This window comes from Schistocerca gregaria, chromosome 4 (assembly GCF_023897955.1).
Source record: "Schistocerca gregaria isolate iqSchGreg1 chromosome 4, iqSchGreg1.2, whole genome shotgun sequence".
NCBI classification, from domain to species: domain Eukaryota; kingdom Metazoa; phylum Arthropoda; class Insecta; order Orthoptera; family Acrididae; genus Schistocerca; species Schistocerca gregaria.
Window position 1 is genome coordinate 258,630,969 of NC_064923.1, and position 24,698 is coordinate 258,655,666.

Sequence of the window (24,698 nt, forward strand, 5' to 3'; positions counted from 1 at the left end):
ATGGAGAAAATATTGATATTGCTGCTCCTCTTTCTCGTTCCATTGTCACTGCCATGGCAGTCTTGTCCTCTCCTTCCACTGCGCTCCTACTCCCTTCTCCTCTACCTCATCTGTACTATCAGTTTCTCGTGGATAAAGTATTTTCTTTCTATTCTTATAACCAATCTCTGCTTTTGACATGATGATTAAGAGAACTATTTTTCAGTGTGCTTACTGTATACTTCCAGACCCTGCTTGAGAATGCTTCTGAAATTGGTTTATTGCCAGATCACATTTACTGCCAGCTGACTTCTGTGCCCCATGATGGTACAGAAATGTTGGGGATGAATGGGGAAGAAGGTCCTAAAACAAAGAAAAAGAAAAAACGTCGAAGTAATTCATTTACAAGTAAGAAGAAATTGTACACTGTGTCAATTTATAGTGGACTGATCTTGTGTTGAAATAAAGTTGATAGTTCATAGCTAATCAACTATTATATTATATATGTGTCAACAGGGGTGATAAATGGTTTCAAGAAAATGGTTGGACGAATTTCGCCAGATGTTGATGAGAATGATCTTATTAGTTCAACACCAGATTTCTCCACACCAGTAATGAAATCTACTAAGAAACGGAAATTATTAGATGTACCAACGAGTGCATTCTCAAACAAAAAAAGGTAAGTAATTACAAGTATGATCAGTTGAGATCAATAGACATTTATATAGTAAACATTATGTACTGATGCTTGTTATTTATGACAGGACTTTGTCAGAACTCAGAAGTAGAGGGAGACTGAAGAATCATTATCAGAAGGGGAGAAAGTGGGGGCCAGCAATGATAATGCTAGTTGCTATGTATCTTCTTGGTAAATACGAGGGACATTCAATAATTAACTCTAGTACTGATGGGTTGTGTCTCTCACACCCATGCGAGATTTTTTTTTTTAAAAATATCCAGAGGAGTACACTACTTGGAATAAGCCATTCATTGTAGCATCCAGTTAAGGTTTCTAAAGGCATGTGCTTGCTTCGTCATTCCTCTTTATTCACCAGTTGATTGTTGATTGGCAGTGTTCACTAATTGAGAAAGAAATTGAAAAATAGTTATTAGAAAGTGTTAATAAAGATTTGGATGTAGATCCTGATTTTGTTCCTGAAAGTGGTCACGAGAGAGGAAGTGAAATGAGCAACAAACAGCTGGACAGTGAAGACATATCTTAGTTATTCCCATCAACAACATAAGTGCCGGCACTAATACTAATTGAGATTCTCTGTCAACTAATGTGGTTGGTTCTAGTCCCTCCTGCAGTGAATCATCATTTTGCTATTTGTTGAGACTTGGACAAACTAACCAGCTGAAAAATGTCCCCAATCAAAATGTCCATACCAGATCTCACAATATAATTATGCACTTGCCCGATGTCAGTGGGGAAGCCAGGAATGCAAACACACTTGTCGAGGCCTGGAAACTGTTCACTGATGATTTGCTCAATTTGATTACAGAGAGCACAAATATGTAGATAGATAAAGTAAAACCTCTTATAAAAGTGACCTAAATACTGCAAGAAACTTGGGGAAAAAAAGGTTCAAGGAATTTTTGGGTCTTTTTTAAATTTCTGACATTCTTCATGGAGGCAAATAAATATGGAAGAATGTTGGGACTTTTATGGCATTGGAACAGAAATCTTCCTGCCTGGCATGTCACTGCAAAGATTTTATTTTCATTTCAGATGGATTTGATTACATAAAACTGTATTCACTCAAGATAGGAACATAAAGAGTTATAAGTTGGCCCCTGTACATGATGTTACAGAACGATTCTCTAAAAATTGTATGAGGTATTACACGACATGCGAACACCTAACAGTGGATGAAATGTTACTATCTTTCTGGGGAATTTGTGCTTTCATAATGTTCATTTCTTCAAAACCTGGAAAGTTTGAAATCAAAATATTTATCATTGCAGATGAAGCTCCCAGGGCGCTCGCCACTCTTTGGCGGGTTCGTGCTTGGCTACCACGGGGTGCCAGCCTTTGCAGCACTTTTTCCCTTCCATGCTGCCTGTCTATCCTCTTGCTATTTTTCCCCTCCCTTGGGGAAAACGTCTGGGGTATTATTGGGAATGTCCTGCATTCTGTCGCTGATGTGTGAACAGTCTCAACTTTGATTTTGGTTCCATTTTCCTTTCTCTGTTTCCCTCCTCCTCTCATTCCTCCGCTTTGACATTTGGGGATCCTCTTTTTTTCTTCTTCCTCCCTGTACAGGTGACTGGGTAACACGTAATTCGTAGCCCTGGGTCGACAGGTAGGATTCGCATGTACCCCCTGGTACAGGCCAGGTCCAGGGAGGAGTGATTGCCTCAGTGGTAACCTTCCCAAATTGCCGATTGGTCCCTGCGTCAGGTGTTTGGGAGGTGTGACCTCAAGTGTGAACAATCACCTAAGGCAGATGTGCCCCTTTGTGAAAGAGGCCCCCAGTTGGAAGGAGCGCGCCATCGGAGACGCTGGCTATCATGAGGGATTTCCTCACCATGAGTCAATCATCCTCCCCATTGACTTCTAAGAAGCGTAAACGTAATGGGGCTACTGATTCGAAGACCTTTCCCGCTGCACCGCGGTTCCTTGTGGTCTCACGTACTGAAGACAGTCAGTCCTTTGCCCACGGTCAATCCGTTTATTACCCAGAAAGGTGTTGATGCAATTGCTGGCCCTGTGAAATCCTGCTCTCGTTTACGGAATGGCACTTTGCTTTAGCAGACGGCTTCTGATTGTCAAACACAACTGCTTGCTGCCTCGCTTCTCCACAGCTACCCTGTTCGTGTCAAGGCACATAGAACTTCTAATTCTTCCCGTAGTGTAATTTACACCAAACTGCTTGATGGTCTAACTGACGCTGAAATACAATCTTGTCATTGCCGTCTATTGTGTAATGAAAAATGTCTGTTCCTCCTTGGTGCCCACCTGCACTCTTTTCCTCACTTTTATAGGGTGGTGCTGCCGTCCAAGATCAAAGCAGGCTTTGAAATTATCACAGTCCGGCCGTACATTCCGAATCAGATGCACTGCTGCCAGTATCATCATTTCAACCACACTTGAACTTCTTGTCGACACCCAGCCAAATGCGTAACCTGTGGCAGGGATGCACACAAGGGCGAATGTCCACCTCCTTCTCCCGTTGTATCAAATGCAATGGTGGCCATGCAGCCTCCTCCTGGGATTGTCCCATGTATCTAGATGAGCAGGCTGTTCAAGAGATTTGGGTAAAGGAAAAAGTGCCTTACCCAGTAGCTCACAAATTACTGGCTAGTCGCAAACCCTGTGTTCTTCCATCTGGCACCTATAGTTCTGTTCTTGTTACCCCTAGCTCCATGAAGGACATGACCATGCAGACATGCGACCTCTAATTCGGCCCTGAGGTTGTGAGATCGCCCAGTGTCAAGGTAGCATCGCCGCCCCCCCCCCCATCCTGCTGTGCAAGAAATTGTCAAACTCTCACCTCAAGGGGAGAAACCACCCACTACAAAACCAGCAGGCAGGAAAGGACAGAAGGAGTACTCCCGTGAAGACTTCTTCTGTCCCTCCACCCAAACAGCACCCAAGCTTTACTCTAACCAGAACGGCTCGAAGAAGTCCACGGTCATCTCCTTCGCCAACTCGAAGATCCTGCTTGATGGTGTCCACGTGGTTCCTTAGCCTGGCTGGCCTCTGTCTCGCCGGTGCGCACCACCAACCGTTTTTCAGCATTGGACTCTGCAGATCGACTGCACCAGCATGCCGATGCTTCTGTGGACCCCATGGAAAACAGGATTCTCCTGCTTCGGTGCCTTGTAGTAGTGACTCGACACCGATTGTCACTCAGCGGCCACCCCTAAATCTCTTCCCCTCATGACTATCCTCCAATGGAATGTTCACGACCTTTGGTCCCACAAAGAGGATTTATGGCTGCTTTTAGCAACACAGCATGCCCTTGTACTCTGCCTTAAGGAAACGAAATTGTGCCCTCATGGCTACTTTGAGCTTTCACATTACTTACCGACTCGTTTTGACAACACCCCCCGCCCCCCTCGAGCTCAGTATTCCACCATCTCATGGGGACGTCATGCTGCTCATATGGAATGATCTTCATAGTCAATCCATTGTTCTTCTTTTCCTTCCCTGCCTGACTTTTTCCCTCTGTACCATTTATGTCCCTCCGTCATTCATTTTCACCAGGGCAGACTTCTTTCAGCTCAAAGGAAAACTACCCCCACACCCCCTCTGTTTTTGCTACGCGGTGACTTTAATGCTCATCATCCCCTTTGTGGTTAGATACAGGCTCCCAGGTAGATGCCATTTCCTTGACTTCCAGAAGGTGTTAGGTACAGTTCCGCACTGTCACCTGATGAACAAAGTGAGAGCCTACATAGTGTCAGACCAGCTATGTGGCTGGATTGAAGAGTTTTTAGCAAACAGAACATAGCATGTTGTTCTCAATGGAGAGACGTCTACAGATGTTAAAGTAACCTCCCCACAGGAGAGTGTTATATTTTCACAATATATATAAAAGACCTAGTAGATAGTGTCGGAAGTTCCATGCAGCTTTTCACGGATGATGCTGTAGTATACAGAGAAGTTGCAGCATTAGAAAACTGCAGCAAAATGCAGGAAGATCTGCAGCGGATAGGCACTTGGTGCAGGGAGTGGCAACTGACCCTTAACATAGACAAATGTAATGTATTGCCAATACATAGAAAGGAGGGTCCTTTGTTGTATGATTATATGATAGCAGAACAAACACTGTTAGCAGTTACTTCTATAAAATATCTGGGGGTATGCGTACGGAATGATTTGAAATGGAATGATCATATAACATTAATTGTTGGTAAGGCGGGTGCTAGGTTGAGATTTATTGAGAGAGTCCTTAGAAAATGTAGTCCATCAACAAAGTAGATGGCTTACAAAACACTCGTTCGACCTATACTTGAGTATTGCTCATCAGTATGGGATCCGTACCAGGTCGGGTTGACAGAGGAGATAGAGAAGACCCAAAGAAGGGCGGCAAGTTTCGTCACAGGGTTATTTGGTAAGCATGATAGCATTACGGAGATGTTTAGCAAACTTAAGTGGCAGACTCTGCAAGAGAGATGCTCTGCATCGCAGTGTAGCTTGCTGTCCAGGATTCGAGAGGGTACATTTCTGGATGAGGTGTTGAATATATTACTTCCCCCTACTTATACCACCCGAGGAGATGACGAATCTAAAATTAGAGAGATTCGAGCATGCACTAAGGCTTTCCGGCAGTCATTCTTCCTGCGAACCATATGCGACTGGAACAGGAAATGGTGGTAATGACAGTGGCATGTAAGGTGCCCTCCTCCACACACCGTTGGGTGACTTGCGGAGTATAAATGTAGATGTAGATGTGGTTCTCCTAGGACCTATCAGAGAGGTGCCCTCTTGGCTGATCTTCTTAAAGAACTTAACCTCTTCTGCCTTAACACTGGAGCACCCACTTTCCTTTCAGACTCCTCGCACACTTATTCCCATTTGGACCTATCCTTTTGCTCTGCCTAGCTTGACCATCGTCTTGAGTGGTCTGTTCTTTCTGACGCCTACTTGAGTGACCGTTTCCAGTGTGCTCTCTGTCTGCTAACTTCTATCCCAGTTGTGATGACCAGGTGGACTATCTCATCAATGTTATCCTTACTGCTGAAGAACGTTCCATTCCTCGCATTTTCTCTTTACTACATCCTGTCCCAGCCCCTTGGTTGATTGAGGCATGTCACGACGCAGTTCGTACATGGAGACGTGCTCTTTGCACTTTTAACTGCCACCGTATGCTGGAAAACTGCATTAATTATAAACAGATGCATCCAAAGTATCGTCAAGTTCTTCGGGATAACAAAAGAGCTAGCTGGATTTCATTCACTAGTTCTTTTAACAGTTCCACACCTTCCTCTGTCATGTGGGCCAACCTCCAATGGCTCTCTGGAACCAAGATCCATTCCCCAATTTCTGGCCTGACAGTAGCTGACGATGTCATTTAGGACCCTATTGCTATCTCCAACACCTTGGGCCACCATTTTGCGGAATTTTCGAGCTCTTCCCACTATCACCCCAGCTTCATCCATTGGAAACGAGTGGAGGCTTGGGCGATACCCTTCTCCAAATCATGAGTGGTACAATGCTGCCTTTATTATGAAGGAGCTAGATCATGCTCTCAGTTCATCCCAATTCCCCCTTAGGATCAGATGCCATCCATATTCAGATGTTGCAGAAGCTCTCTCTTGCGAGCAAGCACTTTCTGCTTAACATGTACAACTGCTTCCGGGCTTTGGGCACATTTCCTGGATGCTGGCATGGAGCCACCATCATACCTATACCTAAGCCCGGTAGGGACAAAAACCTTACTTCTAGCTTCTGCCCCATCTCTCTTACCAGCTGTGTTTGCAAGGTGACGGAACATATGATTCATGCCTGGCTGGTGTGGTAGCTCGAGTCTCGCCATTTACTAACAAATGCACAGTGTAGATTTCGAGCGCAGCGTTATGCAGTCGACCGACTCGTCACTTTGTCAACCTATGTCGTGAATGGTTTTCTGCGAAAATCCCAGACTGTGGCCTTGTTTTTCAATTTGGAGGAGGCCTACAACACCTGCTGGAGAACTGGTATCATCCGTGCTCTTTACACGTGGGGCTTCCATGGGTTCCTGCCCTGTTTTTTTCAGCCATTTTTACAAGACAGAGTTTTAAAGGTGAGTGTGAGTTCTGCCTTTTTGGCCACCTTTATCTAGGAAAATGGTGTGCTCAGGGTTCTGTCCTGACCGTCGTCCTGTTTACTATCGCCATTAACCCTATAGTGGCCTGTCTTCCACCGGGCATCTCCAGCTCCCATTTTCTCGATGTTTTTGCCATCTATTGCAGTTCTCCATGAACCTGTCTCACTGAGTGGTGTCTTCAACAGTCTTGATCGTCTTCATTCCTGGAACATTGACAATGGATTTCGCTTTTCCCTTGACAAAACCGTCTGTATGAATTTATGGCAGCGCAAATGGTTTCTCCCACCATTTCTCCATCTTTGGTCTGCTGCCCTTCTGTTCATTGACACTACAAAATTCGTGGGGCCCGTGGTCAGTAGGAAACTCTCTTGGTCGTCCCATGTGTCTTACCTGGCAGCCCGCTGTTGGCTGTCCCTCAGTGTCCTACGTCTCATCAATGGTACTTCCCGGTGTGCCAATCGAACCACCCTCCTCCGTTTGTACTGGTCCCTTGTCTGTTTGAAACGACTACGGGTGCTTTGTTTATGGATCTGCACACCCATCCTTTTTATGTGATCTCAACGCTATCCATCATCATTGCATCCGTTTGGCAGTGGGCGCCTTTTACACCAGCCCGGTTGAGTCTGTCTGCTGAAGCTGCTGAACTACCATTGCCCTACTATCGTGACTTTCTCCTCAGCAGGTATGCATGCCATTTGTCAGCCATGTGTGGCCACCCTTCCTATGCCTCCTTGTTTGATGATTCCTTTGATCATTGGTATGGGGCGTGTCCCTCTTCTCTGTCACCTCCTGGAGTCCACTTTCACCACTTGCTACTGCGGCTTAAATTGACGCTACCAACCTTCCCAGTGGGTGTGAACTTTTCACCTTGGCTTCGTGAAGTGGCCCATGTTAACCTTGGCCTTCATTCACTTCCTAACGACACTACTCCAGCCTCGGTCTACCGCCTTCAGTTTTAATGACCTTCGCATGGAACTTTGCGATATAAACTGATGGCTCTCGGACTGACCGTGGGGTCGGGTGTGCCTTCGTCATTGGCACCCATATCTTTCTATATAAGCTTCTGGCACATTCTCCGTCTTTACAACTGAGCTTTTCGCCTTGTATGGAGCCACGTAGTAAATTAGGCGACACAGCCTTCCCAATTGTGTCCTCTGCTCAGACTCGCTCAGCACCCTCCAAAGTCTCTGTGCGCTGTACACTGCTCATCCCTTAGTGCAGCGGCTCCAGGAAAACTGTCATTTGCTCACTCTTTGTGTAGCCAATGTCGAGTTTCTGTGGGTCCGTGGTCATGTCAGTCTGCTAGGAAACAAGGCTGCTGATGCTGCTGCCAAGGCTGCAGTCCTTGGACCTCAGTCCATGAGTACTTACATTCCCTCCGATGATCTCTGCATTACCGTCTGTCAGTAGGTGGTGTTCCTTTGGCACAGCCAATGGTCCTCCCTTCAAGGGAATAAGCTTCAGCATATTAAGCCTCTCCTGGCACTGACCACCTCTGGGCCCTCCTGCTGGGAGGAGATTATTTTAACTCGGCTACGTATTGGGCACTGCCTTTTTAGCCATAGTAATTTGCCCAGTGGTGCTATCCCACCACTTTGAATGCATTGCGCCCATATTTTAACTGTTCCCACATCCTGCTGGAACGCCTATTTTTTTTTTTTTTAAAAAAAAAAAAAAGAAATTACCTTACAAGTTGGGTTTGCTGCCTAATTTATCAATCATTTCAGCGAATGATGCGCGGGCTGTCTACCGTGTTGTACTTTTTATTTGCTGAAGCAATATGGCAAAGGTCATTTAATTTTTAGTTTTGGACCTCCACTTTTGCATGGTGGTTTTTTAGCCTTTTTCCACCTGCCTGTTTTTAGCTGTCTCCTATTCTGTCCATTGGGACTGATGTATAGTCATTTTTCTCCTCTCTGTGTTTGTGTTCTGTGGTTTTGACTGGGGTGCGTATGACCCCAGTTGTTTTTTGCACCCTAAAACAAAACAAAACAAACAAACAATTTGCAGATGCAGAAACATACTATATACATAATTTGGAAGTATGTGTGGGGCAACAAAGTGGAGCTTTCTTCAAAGTGAGTAACATAGCTGCCAGTGTCTGAACCAGTAAAGGGAACTAGGAGTATTACCCTTGAGAATTGGATAGCAGGCTACATTATTGCTAGAAAACTTGCCACAGATTGTAAACATACACTCATTGGAACGTTACGCAAAAAAATAAAAATTCCTTTGAATATCTTGGCTCACAAGAAAAGAGAAATATATTTGGATTTAGTGACAATTTCACATTGGTGTAACATGTGCCAAATTTTGTGTGTAATTTTGCTGTCATTGATGCAATATGAAGAAAAAAATACTGCTTATTTTTACAAAATGAGACATTTACTACTTTTTAACTTAACCCCTGCCATTAACACAATTTCCCAATGAAGTACTAGCTTTTTTATACATGATGCAAAGAAGTCTTTGTCTTGTTGTTTGAGCTACTTATCCATAAATTCTTTGACCAACTCGTTGTCGTGTAACTTTATTTCCACATAATGTCTTCTTGAGTAGAGTAAACAAATTGAAATTAGAGCGAGCCAAATCTGTATTGCAAGGAGGATAAGGTAAATTCTACATGAATTTGTCTCTTCAATTACTGAATGTCTTTCATATTAGAGACTGGCAGATTGATGGAACTGCACTCCACTGAACTTAAATTGTGTAGAGAAGCATGAAAGGGAACTTTTTCGGCTCTGTCTATTTGCTACTTCTTAAATATTTCTTCTTCACTATGCTGTGATGTAGGTCCTCTAGAAAGAAAGTAGTGTGTTCTTTTGTCACCTGCAACATGTATGTGTACTAATCTTCCTACATTCTAGCATTGTTATGTGTCTTTGTACTTGAGGGGTAGCTGATATGACAGTACTGTACTTTTAGTCACCATTATTTTACTTGTACTGAGGTGGGTAGAAGTCATGTGTGAAATATTTATTTCACAATCTGTGTAAAGGACAGTTTAGACAGTGCCCTGAACAGCTGTGTGTAGATCTGTTTCATAGCTGTGTGTCGTGAGATCATGGACTTCGATGTCCACGTTGCACACAATTACACATGAAATTACCAAATATGCAGCAACGAGTCGCAAAGTCATGTTTTATTTATTCACTTTTGCAAAACACTTTCAACTGATTAACAGCTATCATCGGTGCTTTCAACCAATATGTGCCCTAAGTAGTAATACTGTCTTAAGCAGAGGTCAAACATATGACTTTTGTTTCACCTCTGCTTTAGACAGTATTACTGCTTAGGGCACATATTGTTTGAAAGCACCGATGATAGCTGTTAATCATTTGAAATTGATTTGCAAAAGTGAATAAATAAAACATGATTTTGTGACTAGTTGCTGCATATTTGGTATCTTTATGGTTTACGGTCACTGCACGACTTGGGAACCACATGGAGCCCATGATTCATAAATTACAAATGATGTGCATTTTCTGTATTATGAGACGAGGGTGATATGTTCTGAATCAAGTGCAAGTTTAGAAGACAGCCTAATGAAATGATGTCTTTTTCTCAAATTTTGTCAATGCTATGATGACAGTCCAGAAGAAAATGACTTGTATAAAGGGTTCTTAATGTACAAAGCACATTAATTCAGTTTCGCATGCTGTACAGGCAAGTTATGTGAAGTGTGAAATATTCACACCATTTGTACAAAGTTTACTAAATGTCTGCCTTATTGCAATTGTTGGGGAAGGAAATGACAAAGGATAATTTTATGTGTTACCGTATTTATTTGATTATAAGATGAAAGTTTTTCCCATATTTGCCATTAAAAAAAATAAGGAGTTGTCTTAAATTTTCCGGATTAAACAATTGTTGGTGTTGTCAATGTTTTTACATTGTGTATATAATAGAGGGAAACATTCTAAGTGGGAAAAATATATCTAAAATCAAAGATGATGTACCTTACCAAACGAAAGCATTGGTATGTTGATAGACACACTAACAAACACAAACACACCCAAATTTCAAGCTTTTGCAACTCGCTAGTGCGCGGTCACACACACACACTCACACACACACACACACACACACACACACACACACACACACACACACACATTCATCCGCACGTATACAGACACAAGCAGACATATGTAAAGGCATAGAGTTTGGGCAGAGATGTCAGTTGAGGTGGAAGTACAGTACAGAGGCCTCTGTACTTTTACCTCGACTGACATCTCTGCCCAAACTCTTTGCCTTTACATATGTCTGCTTGTGTCTGTATGCGTGCGGGGTGTGTGTGCGTGTGTGTGTGCGTGCGCGCGTACCTGTCCTTTATTCCCTCTAAAGTAAGTCTTTCCGCTCCCGGCATTGGAATGATTCCTTTCCCTCTTCCTTAAAACCCACATCCTGTCTTTTTTCCCTCTCCTTCCCTCTTTCCTGATGAATCAACCGTGGGTTGCGAAAGCTTGAAATTTGTGTGTGTGTTTGTTAGTGTCTCTATCAACATACCAACGCTATCGTTTGGTAAGTTTCATCATCTTTGTTTTTAGATATATTTTTACATTACGTAATAGATTAAGAGGGGGATCATCTTACATTTACATGTGACGCTATGGCAAGTGAGTTCACATCCAGATTTATTGTGGAGAATTTGGAAGGGTTAGAGCAAAACAGTACCACCAGTTTGGCTGAGAACTACGATGAATGTAGGAAGGGAAACAGTTAGTGGGCAGTAAATTTTGTCGTACTGCCAACTGTGTGAATGTTATTGCATACCTTGGCTTTTTATGAACATCTACCATGTTTAAACTGCATTTTGAATGAGTTCCTTTGTAGGTGGGATTGAACGGACTTTAAAATTGGACAAATACTCAATATTATACATTTCTGCAGGATGTGACAAGTCTAGACAGGGGCCAGTGTCACACTTTCATGTTTAGTAGAGCAGTGTTTTCAACATTCTTTGTGAGGTATGATGAGAACGAAAGGCTCTTGGTTCACTGAAGCCAATATGAGAGCAACTGACAGTCAGCATGTTTGGAAGCAAGAGGAGGAGGAATATTCACTATGTTTACAGAATGCTGCCAGAATTGGATTTCATGAACCAGTTTCCCAATACTGCTTCTGGTTGGTCATGTCAGCACCCCAATAACGATTCTGTAAATACAGGTCTTGGTGTCCAATTTCCACTTCCAGAATCGATTTTTTCCTCCTGTATTAACAACCAACTCTTTTTGAGATATGCTTTGGTTGTCAGGTTATAACATGTCTTCAAAAAATTTTCAGCCAATTTGGATTGAGTGACTTTCTGTGCACAGAAGGAGAAATAGAAATGTTAAACAGAAATTCAGTTATATACCTGTAATATTAAACTGATGAGATACATGCATTTCACTGACTAAATCTGAAATCGGAGCAACTGATTTCAGGTGCCATATTTGACCAATCTAGCAAAACTACTTCAGGTCTTAACATGCAAATACAACAGTGAAAATTGGTTTCTGACATTCGGATTTAATCTTCTGTAAGTTGGGTCACATGTAAACATAATGTCTTCATAAGGTAGTATATATGTGAAATCTAATATGCATTTAAAAACAATGGCTGTGCTCTCAGATACCACCATAACAACAATACCTGAAATCACAACATATTCGGATGAAATGGCCAAATATTTCTGAAAACCAATATTGGAAATTTCATTACTTGTCGTGTTTAGAAAGACTTGGCCTCATTTCTCACTTATCACTGGTTAAGTGATATTATCACCCCAGTCAGTGACAAGGATGATGAAAGGAAGCACCATTAATTCATGGGTGGTTCCCCAGAAAACCACAAAAAGTGTTTTTTGCTATATTTTCACAATCACCAGTGGACCAAAACTTAGACAAGGATTCCAAGGCAGCTATGCCAGCAAATTGCTGAAATTTTTATGATATATTCCTAAGATCCTGATCTGAAACAATCTTTGAAAATTTTCTTGACATCTGTATCCATTTTCAAGATATAGTGGTTCAGTTACCTTATGTCTACATGTACAATACGATATGAGGAGAGATCTTAATAATAAATAACCACAGAAAATTGCTCAAATTTTAACTGTATATTCTCTAGACATTTATCTAGAAAAGCCATCTGCCCATCCATTACTGAGAAACACTCCAAAAACTTGTTTTTTGGGTGCAGATTTTGAGATGGCTATGCACAGCAAATGGGTGTAATTTTTACGATGTATTCCTAAGATATTGATCTCGAACAGCCTTGAAAATTTTCTTCATATCTTCCATTTCAGAGATGTAGAGGCTCATTACCACACTTGTTCATGTACAATACATCGTAAAATCTGGTGTGAGGTAAAAACATAGATTACAAAGTGATGCAGCACTGAGAAAGATGCTGCATACATACTGTTATCATATGGGCAGATCGTGTTGTAGTACTGAAGCAAATGCAAATTTCTAATCGCAACACCAAGGAGGAGTAAGTTACGGTTAGGGGATTTTGTATGAGGTAGAGGTGGTGAGTTGCCTGTTAAAAAAAGAGTGAATATGTTTGCATGCCAAAATCATTGGGAAAATTTTCAAAGGTGCTGAGAAAGATAGAATGAAGCAGCCAGTACTCGTAGTTTTCAGTCAGTTTTCTATTTTAAACAAACAGAAACATAGTCACATTTTTTGTGCTCCAATCGTAGCATTTTTTTCACTGATTTAACATTTAGCTTCATGCTTAGACATTAATACACTGTGATGACTGTGCCTTTATTTATGCAAGCCTGACCACCAAACAGCTTGTATGAACAAGACTAGTACACCAACTTAATGGCAGAGTATGTTGCTCAACGGTGGTATACTTCAATGGAGTCTTATTGGTATGAAGTTGAATAGTGCTTTACACAGTGGGAATTGCTTGGTATTTAGAATGACCTCCACTGACTACAAGAACTGACATTGACAAAGCACTTGTAAGTTGAATCTGAAAAGGTGTATAAGCCTCTTCAGCCTCATCCATTTTCAGCTTCTCATAAAAATCACACAGAACACTATCACTTAAACACAAACTCAAGTTGAACAATAGACATTAATTCACAGAAGAAATGTAGCTGGATATGAGTTAGCAGCCAACTCAAAATCGGCTGAAACTCATCTACATTACATATATTTAACATATCGGTAAACGAGAGAATAAAAATAGATATATCACAGTCAGAATAGTTGTTGCCATTTCAGGATGACAAGACAACAGTAACACAGATAGGTCATGGTCTACTTGAGTGATTCAGCAAGTTCATTTGTTCTCCTGCTTTTAAAGAAATTAAATGGGAAGGGCTCTGATGCTACAGTGGAAACTGGATAGTTTCAGTATACTTCTAGAGAAGCTGTAACTTTTAGTACAGGGTAGTAGACCCCTGTGCTAAGAGTGTAATGTCTGTAGAAAGTATGATCTCTGAGGGAATTGTGGGAAAAGTGGATATTCCAGTGATTCTCACAATCCACTCCACTGTTAGCCCTTATTACAACAGAATTCCAAGCAGTTGCTTAAAAGTGTGTATCTCCTCTTTGGTGATACTGTGGAATCTCTGTTTACCAACCCACAAAGCTTTGTGTCTAGGGTCTCTCTCAGATCTTATTTATCAACTCTCCCAACGATCGTACTTAAGGATATTTTGATGCATTATGGGACTCTACATTCATCTGCCCCAAGAATTGAGTTATCCAGAGCATCATAAGGCTAGAAGACCTACTATGTCTTCCAGTGATTGGTGGTAACATCCAAGTTAACACTGCAATGTGCTGCACATGTGCAGAACGAGGCTCAGGCTGACTTGGCACTACTCAGTACATCTCTGAATTGCTCCGTCCTCCATGATATAGTGCAACACTTTATTTAGCAGTGTGATGTTACACTTTCTTCCAGCATTTGGTGTGGCTATTTTGGGCTGCATGACCGAAAATTGCTAGTCTAGTGATTTATCATCACAGCCCTTTAACAATGAATGGGAATCACGGAGGAGGAGGAGGAGGAGGAGGAGGAGGAAGAAGAAGAGGAAGAGAACACTCACTATTATGTGATCGCATAATCGATGCTATGAAAATGCATTACAACATCACGCAGAAATAATTTAAAGATTAATTGATGATGAAAGCGTTAAAATTATAACAATTGATAGATGATTTGTGTGGCTTTCATTGTTCTGTGTATCAAGAAGCATTTTCTGTTAAATATCCATGCATAGAACATATGATGGTATAGGTGATGCAAATAGTAAGTTTTCTGAAGCTGTACATATTATAAAATCGGTAGGTGCAAGAGTTTTTGATGGAACTGAACTAAGATTTTGAAGAGGTTATATTACTGAAAATTTTGTTGGTTAACTCACATGACATGCCTGGAAAGAGTTTTTGATTTAAGACTTGCTGTGGTAAAATTTCTGAAGGAAAATAGAAAAGGAAAACAAAAATTGGAGTTTCCAGAATGAATTGCAGACCTTGCATTTTAAATAGTTGACTGCAGGCTGCCCACAGAAAGATATTGTAAGGTTAGAAGTACCATTTCTCATTTAGTGTGGAAAGTGGATGCATTTAAGAAAGAAAATCACATTATTGAAGGGACAACTTCTGACAATGAAAATGGTCTGTTTCCGTAAGGTCATTGGCATTAAAAAATGTGCTAATTCTGAATAACCTATTGTGACATTGAAAGACCTATGGGAATAACTTCCCAAATATTTGAGGACACTGCCAGTATTTAATCTGTCTTTAAGCTGATTTCAGGACTACTTGCTGTTTAAGTTGAAAGTGCCCCTGTGCTTCTGCAGATAGAACTGGTAGATCTGCATTGCAATTTTTGTTTAAAAGGCAAATTCTATTACATTTAAATTTTCAAAGAGTTTTATGTTGTTTTCCTCATGAAGAGTTTTCACATCTCTATAATGCAGTTGGAAACATTATATCAGTATTTTGATTAACATATGCTTTCAATCCTAAAACTAAATAAGTCAAGATTATGTGGCAACCTCAGTGATGAAAATCTGCAAAACTACCTGCATCTGTCCACATGCCAACAGTTTCTGCCAGATAAAATTTTATTTTCTACAGCACTTCAGAAGTAATACTTAAAATTTGATTTATTTGTGATCTATGGTGATCAGAAATATGAAATATTTTCAAAATCAAGCAGTGGAAGCTCCAGGTAGGAAATCAGCACTGTAGAAAAAAAAAATAGATTCTTACTTACCATAAGAAGAAACGTTTAGTTGTACACAGGCATGATTAAGACACTTACATAAAGCTTCCAGCCACAGCCTTCATCAGCGAAAGAGAAACGCATACTATTCATAATCACAAGCAAACAAACACATGTACACATGATCACCAACTCCGGCAGTGTGAGGCTGAATGTTCAGCATCACAGCTGCTGGAATTGGTGGTCATGTGTGCTTGCTTGTGTGTACAAATGGTGTATGTTTCTTTTTTGCTGATGAAGGCTGTGATCAAAAGCTTTATGTAAGTGTTTTCTAAGTGTGCATGTCTGCAACTTTATGTGCGTACTTTGCAGTAAGTAGCAAAGTAACAACTTGAATACATTGTAAATATGAAGCAAAGCTGCAAGCCACGTGTGATGCTTTCACAGTTTGCCTCCCCCGCTCCTCTTCCTGTTCAGACAGTGTGTCGTGAAGGGGGGAGGGGGTTAGTGCACAATTGGACTCGCACACATGCATGAGCACTGCATGTGAGCAGAGTTCTTGGCTGTATCTGCACTACATTATTTGAATACACTTTTCAAAAGAGGAGACTCAGCAGAGCATCCACCTAGATATTTTACTTTTTGATTGAAAGGGAACTATACAGTCAAATGTATATATATAATAGAGGGAAATATTCCACATTCGAATAATGTGTGCTTGTGTCTGTGTATGTGCAGGTGTGTGTGGTGTGTGTGGTGTGTGTGTGTGTGAACCTGTCCTTTTTTCCCCCTAAGGTAAGTCTTTCCGCTCCTGGGATTGGAATGACTCCTTACCGTCTCCCTTAAGACCCACATCCTTTCGTCTTTCCCTCTCTTTCCCTCTTTCCTGAAGAAGCAACTGTTGGTTGTGAAAGCTTGAATTTTGTGTGTATGTTTGTGTTTGTTTGTGTGTCTATCGACCTGCCAGCACTTTTGTTTGGTAAGTCACATCATCTTTGTTTTTATAGAGGGAAACATTCCACCTGGGAAAAATATATCTAAAAACATAGATGATGTGACTTACCGAACAAAACTGCTGGCAGGTCGATAGATGCACATACAGACATTTGTAAAGGCAAAGAGTTTGGCCAGAGATGTCAGTCGAGGCGGAAGTACGGAGGCAAAGATGTTGTTGGAAGACCGGTGCGGTATGAGTGGCGGCAACTTGAAATTAGCGGAGGTTGAGGCCTGGCGGATAACGAGAAGAGAGGATATACTGAAGGGCAAGTTCCCATCTCCGGAGTTCTGACAGATTGGTGTTAGTGGGAAGTATCCAGATAATCCGGACAGTGTAACACTGTGCCAAGATGTGCTGGCTGTGCGCCAAGGCATGTTTAGCCACAGGGTGATCCTCATTACCGACAAACACTGTCTGCCTGTGTCCATTCATGCGAATGGACAGTTTGTTGCTGGTCATTCCCACATAGAAAGCTTCACAGTGTAGGCAGGTCAGATGGTAAATCATGTGGGTGCTTTCACAAGTGGCTCTGCCTTTGATCGTGTACACCTTCCGGGTTACAGGACTGGAGTAGGTGGTGGTGGGAGGGTGCATGGGACAGGTTTTACACTGGGGCCGGTTACAAGGGTAGGAGCCAGAGGTGTAGAGAAGGTGGTTTGGGGATTTCATAGGGATGAACTAAGAGGTTACAAAGGTTAGGTGGACGGCGAAAAGACACTCTTGGTGGAGTGGGGACGATCTCATGAAGGATGGATCTCATTTCAGGGCAGGATTTGAGGAAGACGTATCCCTGCTGGAGAGCCACATTCAGAGTCTGATCCAGTCCCAGAAAGTATCCTGTCACAAGTGAGGCACTTCTGTGGTTCTTCTGTGAGAGGTTCTGGGTTTGAGGGGATGAGGAAGTGGCTCTGGTTATTTGCTTCTCTACCAGGTCGGGAGGGTAGTTGCGGGATGCGAAAGCTGTTTTCAGGTTGTTGGTGTAATGGTTCAGGGATTCCGGACTGGGGCAGATTCGTTTGCCACGAAGACCTAGGTTGTAGGGAAGGGTCCGTTTGATATGGAATGGGTGGCAGCTGTCATGGAGGTACTGTTGCTTGTTGGTGGGTTTGATGTAAACGGATGTGTGAAGCTGGCCATTGGACAGATGGAGGTCAACGTCAAGGAAAGTGGCATGGGATTTGGAGTAGGACCAGGTGAATCTGATGGAACCAAAGGAGTTGAGGTTGGAGAGGAAATTCAGGAGTTGTTCCTCACTGTGAGTCCAGATCATGAAGATGTCGTCAATAAATCTGTACCAAACTTGGGGTTGGCAGGCCTGGGTAACCAAGAAAGCTTCCTCTAAGCGACCCATGAATAGGTTGGCTTACGAGGGGACCATCCTGGTACCCATGGCTGTTCCCTTTAATTGTTGGTATGTCTGGTCTTCTAAAGTGAAGAAGTTGTGGGTCGGGATGAAGCTGGCTAAGGTAATGAGGAAAGAAGTTTTAGGTAGGGTGGCAGGTAATTGGCGTAAAAGGAAGTGCTCCATCGCAGCGAGGCCCTGGACGTGTGGAATATTTGTGTATAAGGAAGTGGCATCAATGGTTACAAGGATGGTTTCTGGAGGTAACAGATTGGGTAAGGATTCCAGGTGTTCGAGAAAGTGGTTGGTGTCTTTGATGAAGGACGGGGGACTGCATGTAATGGGTTGAAGGTGTTGATCTACGTAGGCAGAGATACGTTCTGTGGGGGCTTGGTAACCAGCTACAATGGGGCGGCTGGGATGAGTGAGTTTGTGAATTTTAGGAAGAAGGTAGAAGGTAGGGGTACGGGGTGTCGGTGGGGTCAGGAGGTTGATGGAGTCAGGTGAAAGGTTTTGTAGGGAGCCTAAGGTTCTGAGGATTCCTTGAAGCTCTGCCTGAACATCAGGAATGGGATTACCTTGGCAAACTTTGTATGTGGTGTTGTCTGAAAGCTGACGCTGTCCCTGAGCCACATACTCCCGACGATCAAGTACCACGGTCGTGGAACCCTTGTCTGCCGGAAGAATGACGATGGATCGGTCAGCCTTCAGATAACGGATATCTTGGGCTTCGGCAGTGGTGATGTTGGGAGTAGGATTAAGGTTTCTTAAGAAGGATTGAGAGGCAAGGCTGGAAGTGAGAAATTCGTGGAAGGTTTGGAGAGAGTGATTTTGAGGAAGTGGAGGTGGGTCCGGCTGTGACGGAGGACGGAACTGTTCCAGGCAGGGTTCAATTTCGATAGTGTCTTGGGGAGTTGGATCATTAGGATTAGGAGTAGGATTAGGATCATTTTACTTCGTGACAAAGTGATATTTCCAGCAGAGAGTACGAGTGTAGGACAGTAAATCTTTGACAAGGGCAGTTTGGTTGAATCTGGGAGTGGGGCTGAAGGTGAGGCCTTTGGAAAGGACAGAGGTTTCGGATTGGGAGAGAGGTTTGGAGGAAAGATTAACTACTGAATTATGGTGTTGTGGTTCCAGATTGTGTTGATTGGAATTTTGAGTTTTTGGAGGGAGTGGAGTTGGAAGTGGGAGATTGAGTGGATGGGAGAGACTGGGTTTGTGTGCAATGAGAGGAGGTTGAGGTTTGCTGGAAAGATTGTGAAGGGTGAGTTGCCTTTCCGGAGGTGGGAAACCAGGAGATAGGGTAGTTTTTTGAGGGTGGAGGGTGGCATGCTGTTCTAATTTGCGGTTGGCCTGTAGAAGGATGCTCTGAACAGCCGGTGTGGATGTGGGAGTAGAATGACTCCTTACCCTCTCCCTTAAAACCCACATCCTTCCGTCTTTCCCTCTACTTCCCTCTTTCCTGAAGAAGCAATCGTTGGTTGTTAAAGCTTGAATTTTGTGTGTCTATCGACCTGCCAGCGCTTTTGTTTTGTAAGTCACATCATCTTTGTTTTTAGATATATTTTACCCATGTGGAATATTTCCCTCTAATATATATATACACATTTGACTGTATAGTGCCCGTTCAATCAAAAAGTAAAACATCTAGGTGGATGCTCTGCTGAGTCTCCTCTTTTGAAAAGTGTATTCAAATAATGTAGTGCAGATACAGCCAAGAACTCTGCTCACATGCAGTGCTCATGCATGTGTGAGTGTCCAATTGCACACTAACCCCCTCCCCCCTTCACGACACACTGTCTGTACAGGAAGAGGAGCGGGGGAGGCAAACTGCGAAAGCACCACACGTGGCTTGCAGCTTTGCTTCATATTTACAGTGTATTCAGGTTTTTACTTTGCTACTTACTGCAAAGTACGCACACAAAGTTGCAGACATGCACACTTAGAAAACACTTACATAAAGCTTTTGATCACAGCCTTCATCAGCAAAAAAGAAACATACACCATTTGTACACACAAGCAAGCACACATGACCACCAATTCCAGCAGCTGTGATGCTGAACATTCAGCCTCACACTACCGGAGTTGGTGATCATGTGTACATGTGTCTGTTTGCTTGTGATTATGTATAGTGTGTGTTTCTCTTTCGCTGATGAAGGCTGTGGCTGGAGGCTTTATGTAAGTGTCTTAATCATGCCTGTGTACAACTAAACGTTTCTTCTTATGGTAAGTAAGAATCTATTTTTTTTCTACAGTGCTGATTTTCTACCTGGAGCTTCCACTGCTTGATTTTGAAAATATTTCATATTTCTGATCAACATATTCAAAAGAACAGGAGGAAGCTATAGCAAATGTTAGTGAGTCGTATAAATTGTTCTATCAGCTTTACGACTCTCGAAGCCAGTAGACAGATTGCTGGTAGACAAGGCAAATTGCAATTAACTGCTCTGTTAATGTGTATATCTTAAAATAATGCCTGTAATAATCACCAAGACCTGTTCACGAAGCGCCACTCAAAGGGGAAGATGGTTAAGACTTGTATTCCAATAGCAGTGGAGAATAGAACTACATTCTCAATGTGCTAGTTCTATGTTGCATCAGTTGAGACCCGGGGAGCTTCCCATTGATTCTAGTAGAAAATGCTGCATTTAGGATATAAGGCAAAAGTAATCCTTGAAGCTCTTATATAATGACAACTGGCTGAGTGCTTCTGTATCACATGTTCAATCTTGGTCTTTTTTCTCAAATCAGTACAGGACCACATATTGCCTAATAGCTATCATACAGTTGTCCTTACCTATGTAGAAAAAGGCTTGGCATGCTTAATCAGCAATTTTCTCAACAGACAAGCCACCTATCACTCTCAAACTGGACTCACTTCATATGAGAACAATGTACAAATGTTTAGTTACGTGTCCCTTGACTGGTGCTGCCTTCTGTTGTCAATTTCTACAATTGCTTTGAAAGAAACATTAGTGAACATAACAGCTGCTGTCGCAAGTGGCTGAGCCAATATGAGTGTACTCATTAGGTTTTGCAATTTGCTGTAATTCTGCTACAAATATGTCATTTGTTAAGAGAGCAAGAAATTCTGAAGCTCAAGAGGAAGAAATTGCTTAATAACTCACCTCGCACTTTTTTCTTGGCAGAATAATTATACTGCCTGTCATTGTTTTGAAATTTGCAGGCTCTTGGAGAACTACAGTAAATATGAAAAATAAATCTTGAAAATTGTTCCATTCTTTTAGTATGAATTAATCTTGAGATACAACAATTGCATATGTGCCAGTAGCATGTTAAATAATGGCATAAATGGCCAGTTTGTAGTCCCGATATTCATTTAAGTGGTCAGTTTCAAAAATATTAAAGCCAAGAGGGGACAGCATTTCCCTTTCTTAGACCAGTCTTATTTTTAAAGTGGCCATATTTTGTCCCATTTAGCAAAACCCTGTGTATATTATTACCCATGCACATTTTGCAAAGATTTATAAGTTTAATTGTAAATCGGAAGTCTGTTATCACATTAAATTGGCTTCTATAAAATAGATGAACAAGTAATGTATTTTTTTGTTTACATTCCCATACTTTTTTATTGTTTTGATTAAAAATGCATAGTCAGTAGTGGATCTATTTCTGTGAAAGCCAATTTGATGTTTTCAGATTATGTTTCAAGCAGTTTAGCAATAAACAGAATCAAATCTTGATGGCTGTGTTAACATATGATATTCCCCTATAGTTTCTCAAGTCTTCCCTATCTCCTTTGTTATGCATTGGGAATATTGGTGGTTATTTCCAGTGTATTGGTTCAGACTCAGTTGTCTGCATTATTCTATCAAGTGAAACAAACATAGGTTCTGTGCTTCTCCTCCGTATCTTACTATCTCAGCTATAATTGTCACTTCCAGTTCCCTTGCCATTTTTTAGGTGTTTGATACTTCCGATCACCTCTTCATATGATAGTTCTGGAAATTGGTCATTATGAGTACTGCTGCTGGACTTTGTAATTGGTGATTCTGGATCATAATAGTTCAGTGGACAGTCAAAGTATTTTATTTCGTTCAGTGATTATATCACCATCCATATCCTTCATCACCTTAGATTTGAAATTAAAACCCTTTTTAATATTGTTGACTGTGCCATACATTTTAAGAATGTTATTTTGATGATATTTGTGATTAGATTCAGCCTGTTGCTTTAACTGTTGTTTCTTTTTCTTAAGGTTTATTTTATTCACTTGCTTTTGTAGATGCCAACAAGTAACTTCTGTTTCAGGATTCTTATGTGCTTGCAGCCATTTACTGCATAATTTCATAATCTTGTCTTCAGCTTCCCACCATTCTTCATCAGACCATTTCTTTCTGCTTTTTTTAAATCTCTGTAGGTTATTACTGGCAGCTCAGAGAATGATTTCTTTTATTCTAGCCTGCACTATTACTGGCCATGTCAGGATTTTAGGCCATGCTATGTAGAACCTCAAATTGGTTTGAAATTTCAACTTTGTATTTAAATATTTCTTCTGTTCCCCTTACATATTATAGATCACATTTGATTGTGTATCCAGGTCTTAATTTTCGTTGTATGTGTTGCCTTCAACCTCATTCTATTCTACTTATTACTAGATTGAGGTATGGCTCCATTTCCTTTTCTAGGAAAGATAGTACATCTCTAATTGCCTTTCTCTGCTGTTAACTATGAGGGTTTTGTTAGTTTGATTTACTCTTAACCTTTCACTTGGATTCCATATTTCTTTATGTGGGGAGGTAACACTGCTAATAATCACGTCTGTTGATGTAGAAAAATTTATCAGCCGAATGCCATTTTCATTACTTTTCTCAATAAACTTTCATTTCCAATAGTAGATTTGAAAACATCCTTTCACCTTAAAATCCACTATTATTACCTTGACTATGTGTTACGGTATTTTGTTTCATAAGCCTGATTTGTAATTAGTTGGTGTGTGACAGTTTATTAATGACAAGCTGAATCGTGTGAATCTTACTGTCGTCGTCGTTTTCAGTCCAGAGACTGGTTTTATGCAACCCTCCATGCTACTCTACCCTGCGCAAGCTTCTTCATCTCCAAATAACTACTGCAACCTACATCCTTCTGAATCTGCTTAGTGTATTCATCTCTTGGTCTCCCTGTATGGTTTTTACCCTCCACACTGCCCTCCAATACTAAATTGGTGATCCCTTGATGCCTCAGAACATGTATACTGACCAGTTGCTTCTTCTGTCAAGCTCAATCTTCTCCCCAATTATATTCAGTACCTCCTCATTAGTTACATGATATACCTATCTAATCTTCAGCATTCTTCTGTAGCACCACTTTTCCAAAGCTTCTATTCTTTTCTTGTCTAAACTAGTTATCACCCATGTTTCACTTCCCTACATGGCTGCGCTCCATACAAATACTTTCAGAAATGTCTTTTTGACACTTACATCTATACTCGATATTAACAAATTTCCCTTCTTCAGAAATGCTTTCCTTGCGATTGCCAGTCTATATTTTATATCCTCTGTACTTTGACTCTCATTAATTATTTTGCTCCTCAAGTAGCAAAACCCATCTACTACTTTAAATGTCTCACTTGCGAAACTAATTCTTTCACCTGATTTAATTCAACTACATTCCATTATCCTTGTTGTTGCTTTTGTTGATGTTCATCTCATATTCATGTTCATCTCCTTCTTTCAAGACTGTCCATTCTGTTCAACTGCTTATCCAGGTCCTTTGCTGTCTCTGACAGAATTGCAGTGTCACCATTAAACCTCAGAGTTTTTATTTCTTCTTCATGGATTTTAATTCCTAATCCAAATTTTCATTTTCTTTCCTTTATTGCTTGCTCAATATACACATTGAATAACATCAGGGATAGGCTACAACCCTGTCTCACTCCATTCCCAACCGCTGCTTGCCTTTCATGCCCCTCGACTCTTATGCCTGCCATTTGGTTTTTGTACAAATTGTAAATAGCGTTTCGCTCCCTGTATTTGACCCCTGACACCTTCAGAATGTGAAGGAGAGTATTCCAGTCAACATTGTCAAAAGCTTTCTCTAAGTCTACAAATGCTAGAAATGTAGGTTTGCCTTTCCTTAATCTTTCTTCTAAGATAAGTCGTAGGGTCAGTATTGCCTCACGTGTTCCAACATTTCTACGGAAACCAAACTGATATTCTCCGAGGTCGGCTTCTACCAGTTTTTCCAATCGTCTGTAAAGAATTCATGTTAGTATTTTGCAGCTGCGACTTATTAAACTAATAGTTCCGTAATTTTCACATCTGTCAACACCTGCTTTCTTTGGAATTGGAATTATTATATTCTTCTTGAAGTCTGGGGGAATTTCGCCTGTCTTATACATCTTGCTCACCAGATGGTAAAGTTTTGTTAGGACTCGCTCTCCCAAGGCTGTCAGTAGTTCCAATGGAATGTTGTC

The 24,698-nt window shown here is 41.4% G+C and overlaps 1 protein-coding gene across 4 annotated transcripts in view; it reads left to right on the forward strand.

Annotated features, from left to right (window-relative positions):
• The window catches only part of LOC126268092 (uncharacterized), a 92,365-nt gene that overhangs the window by 36,663 nt on the left and 31,004 nt on the right, over positions 1-24,698 (forward strand). For all 4 annotated transcript variants that reach the window (XM_049973599.1, XM_049973598.1, XM_049973600.1 and 1 more), the window contains exons 6-7: positions 228-387; positions 496-658. In XM_049973599.1, the coding sequence (XP_049829556.1) occupies positions 228-387; positions 496-658 (323 nt within the window). The remainder of the gene's footprint in view (positions 1-227; positions 388-495; positions 659-24,698) is intronic.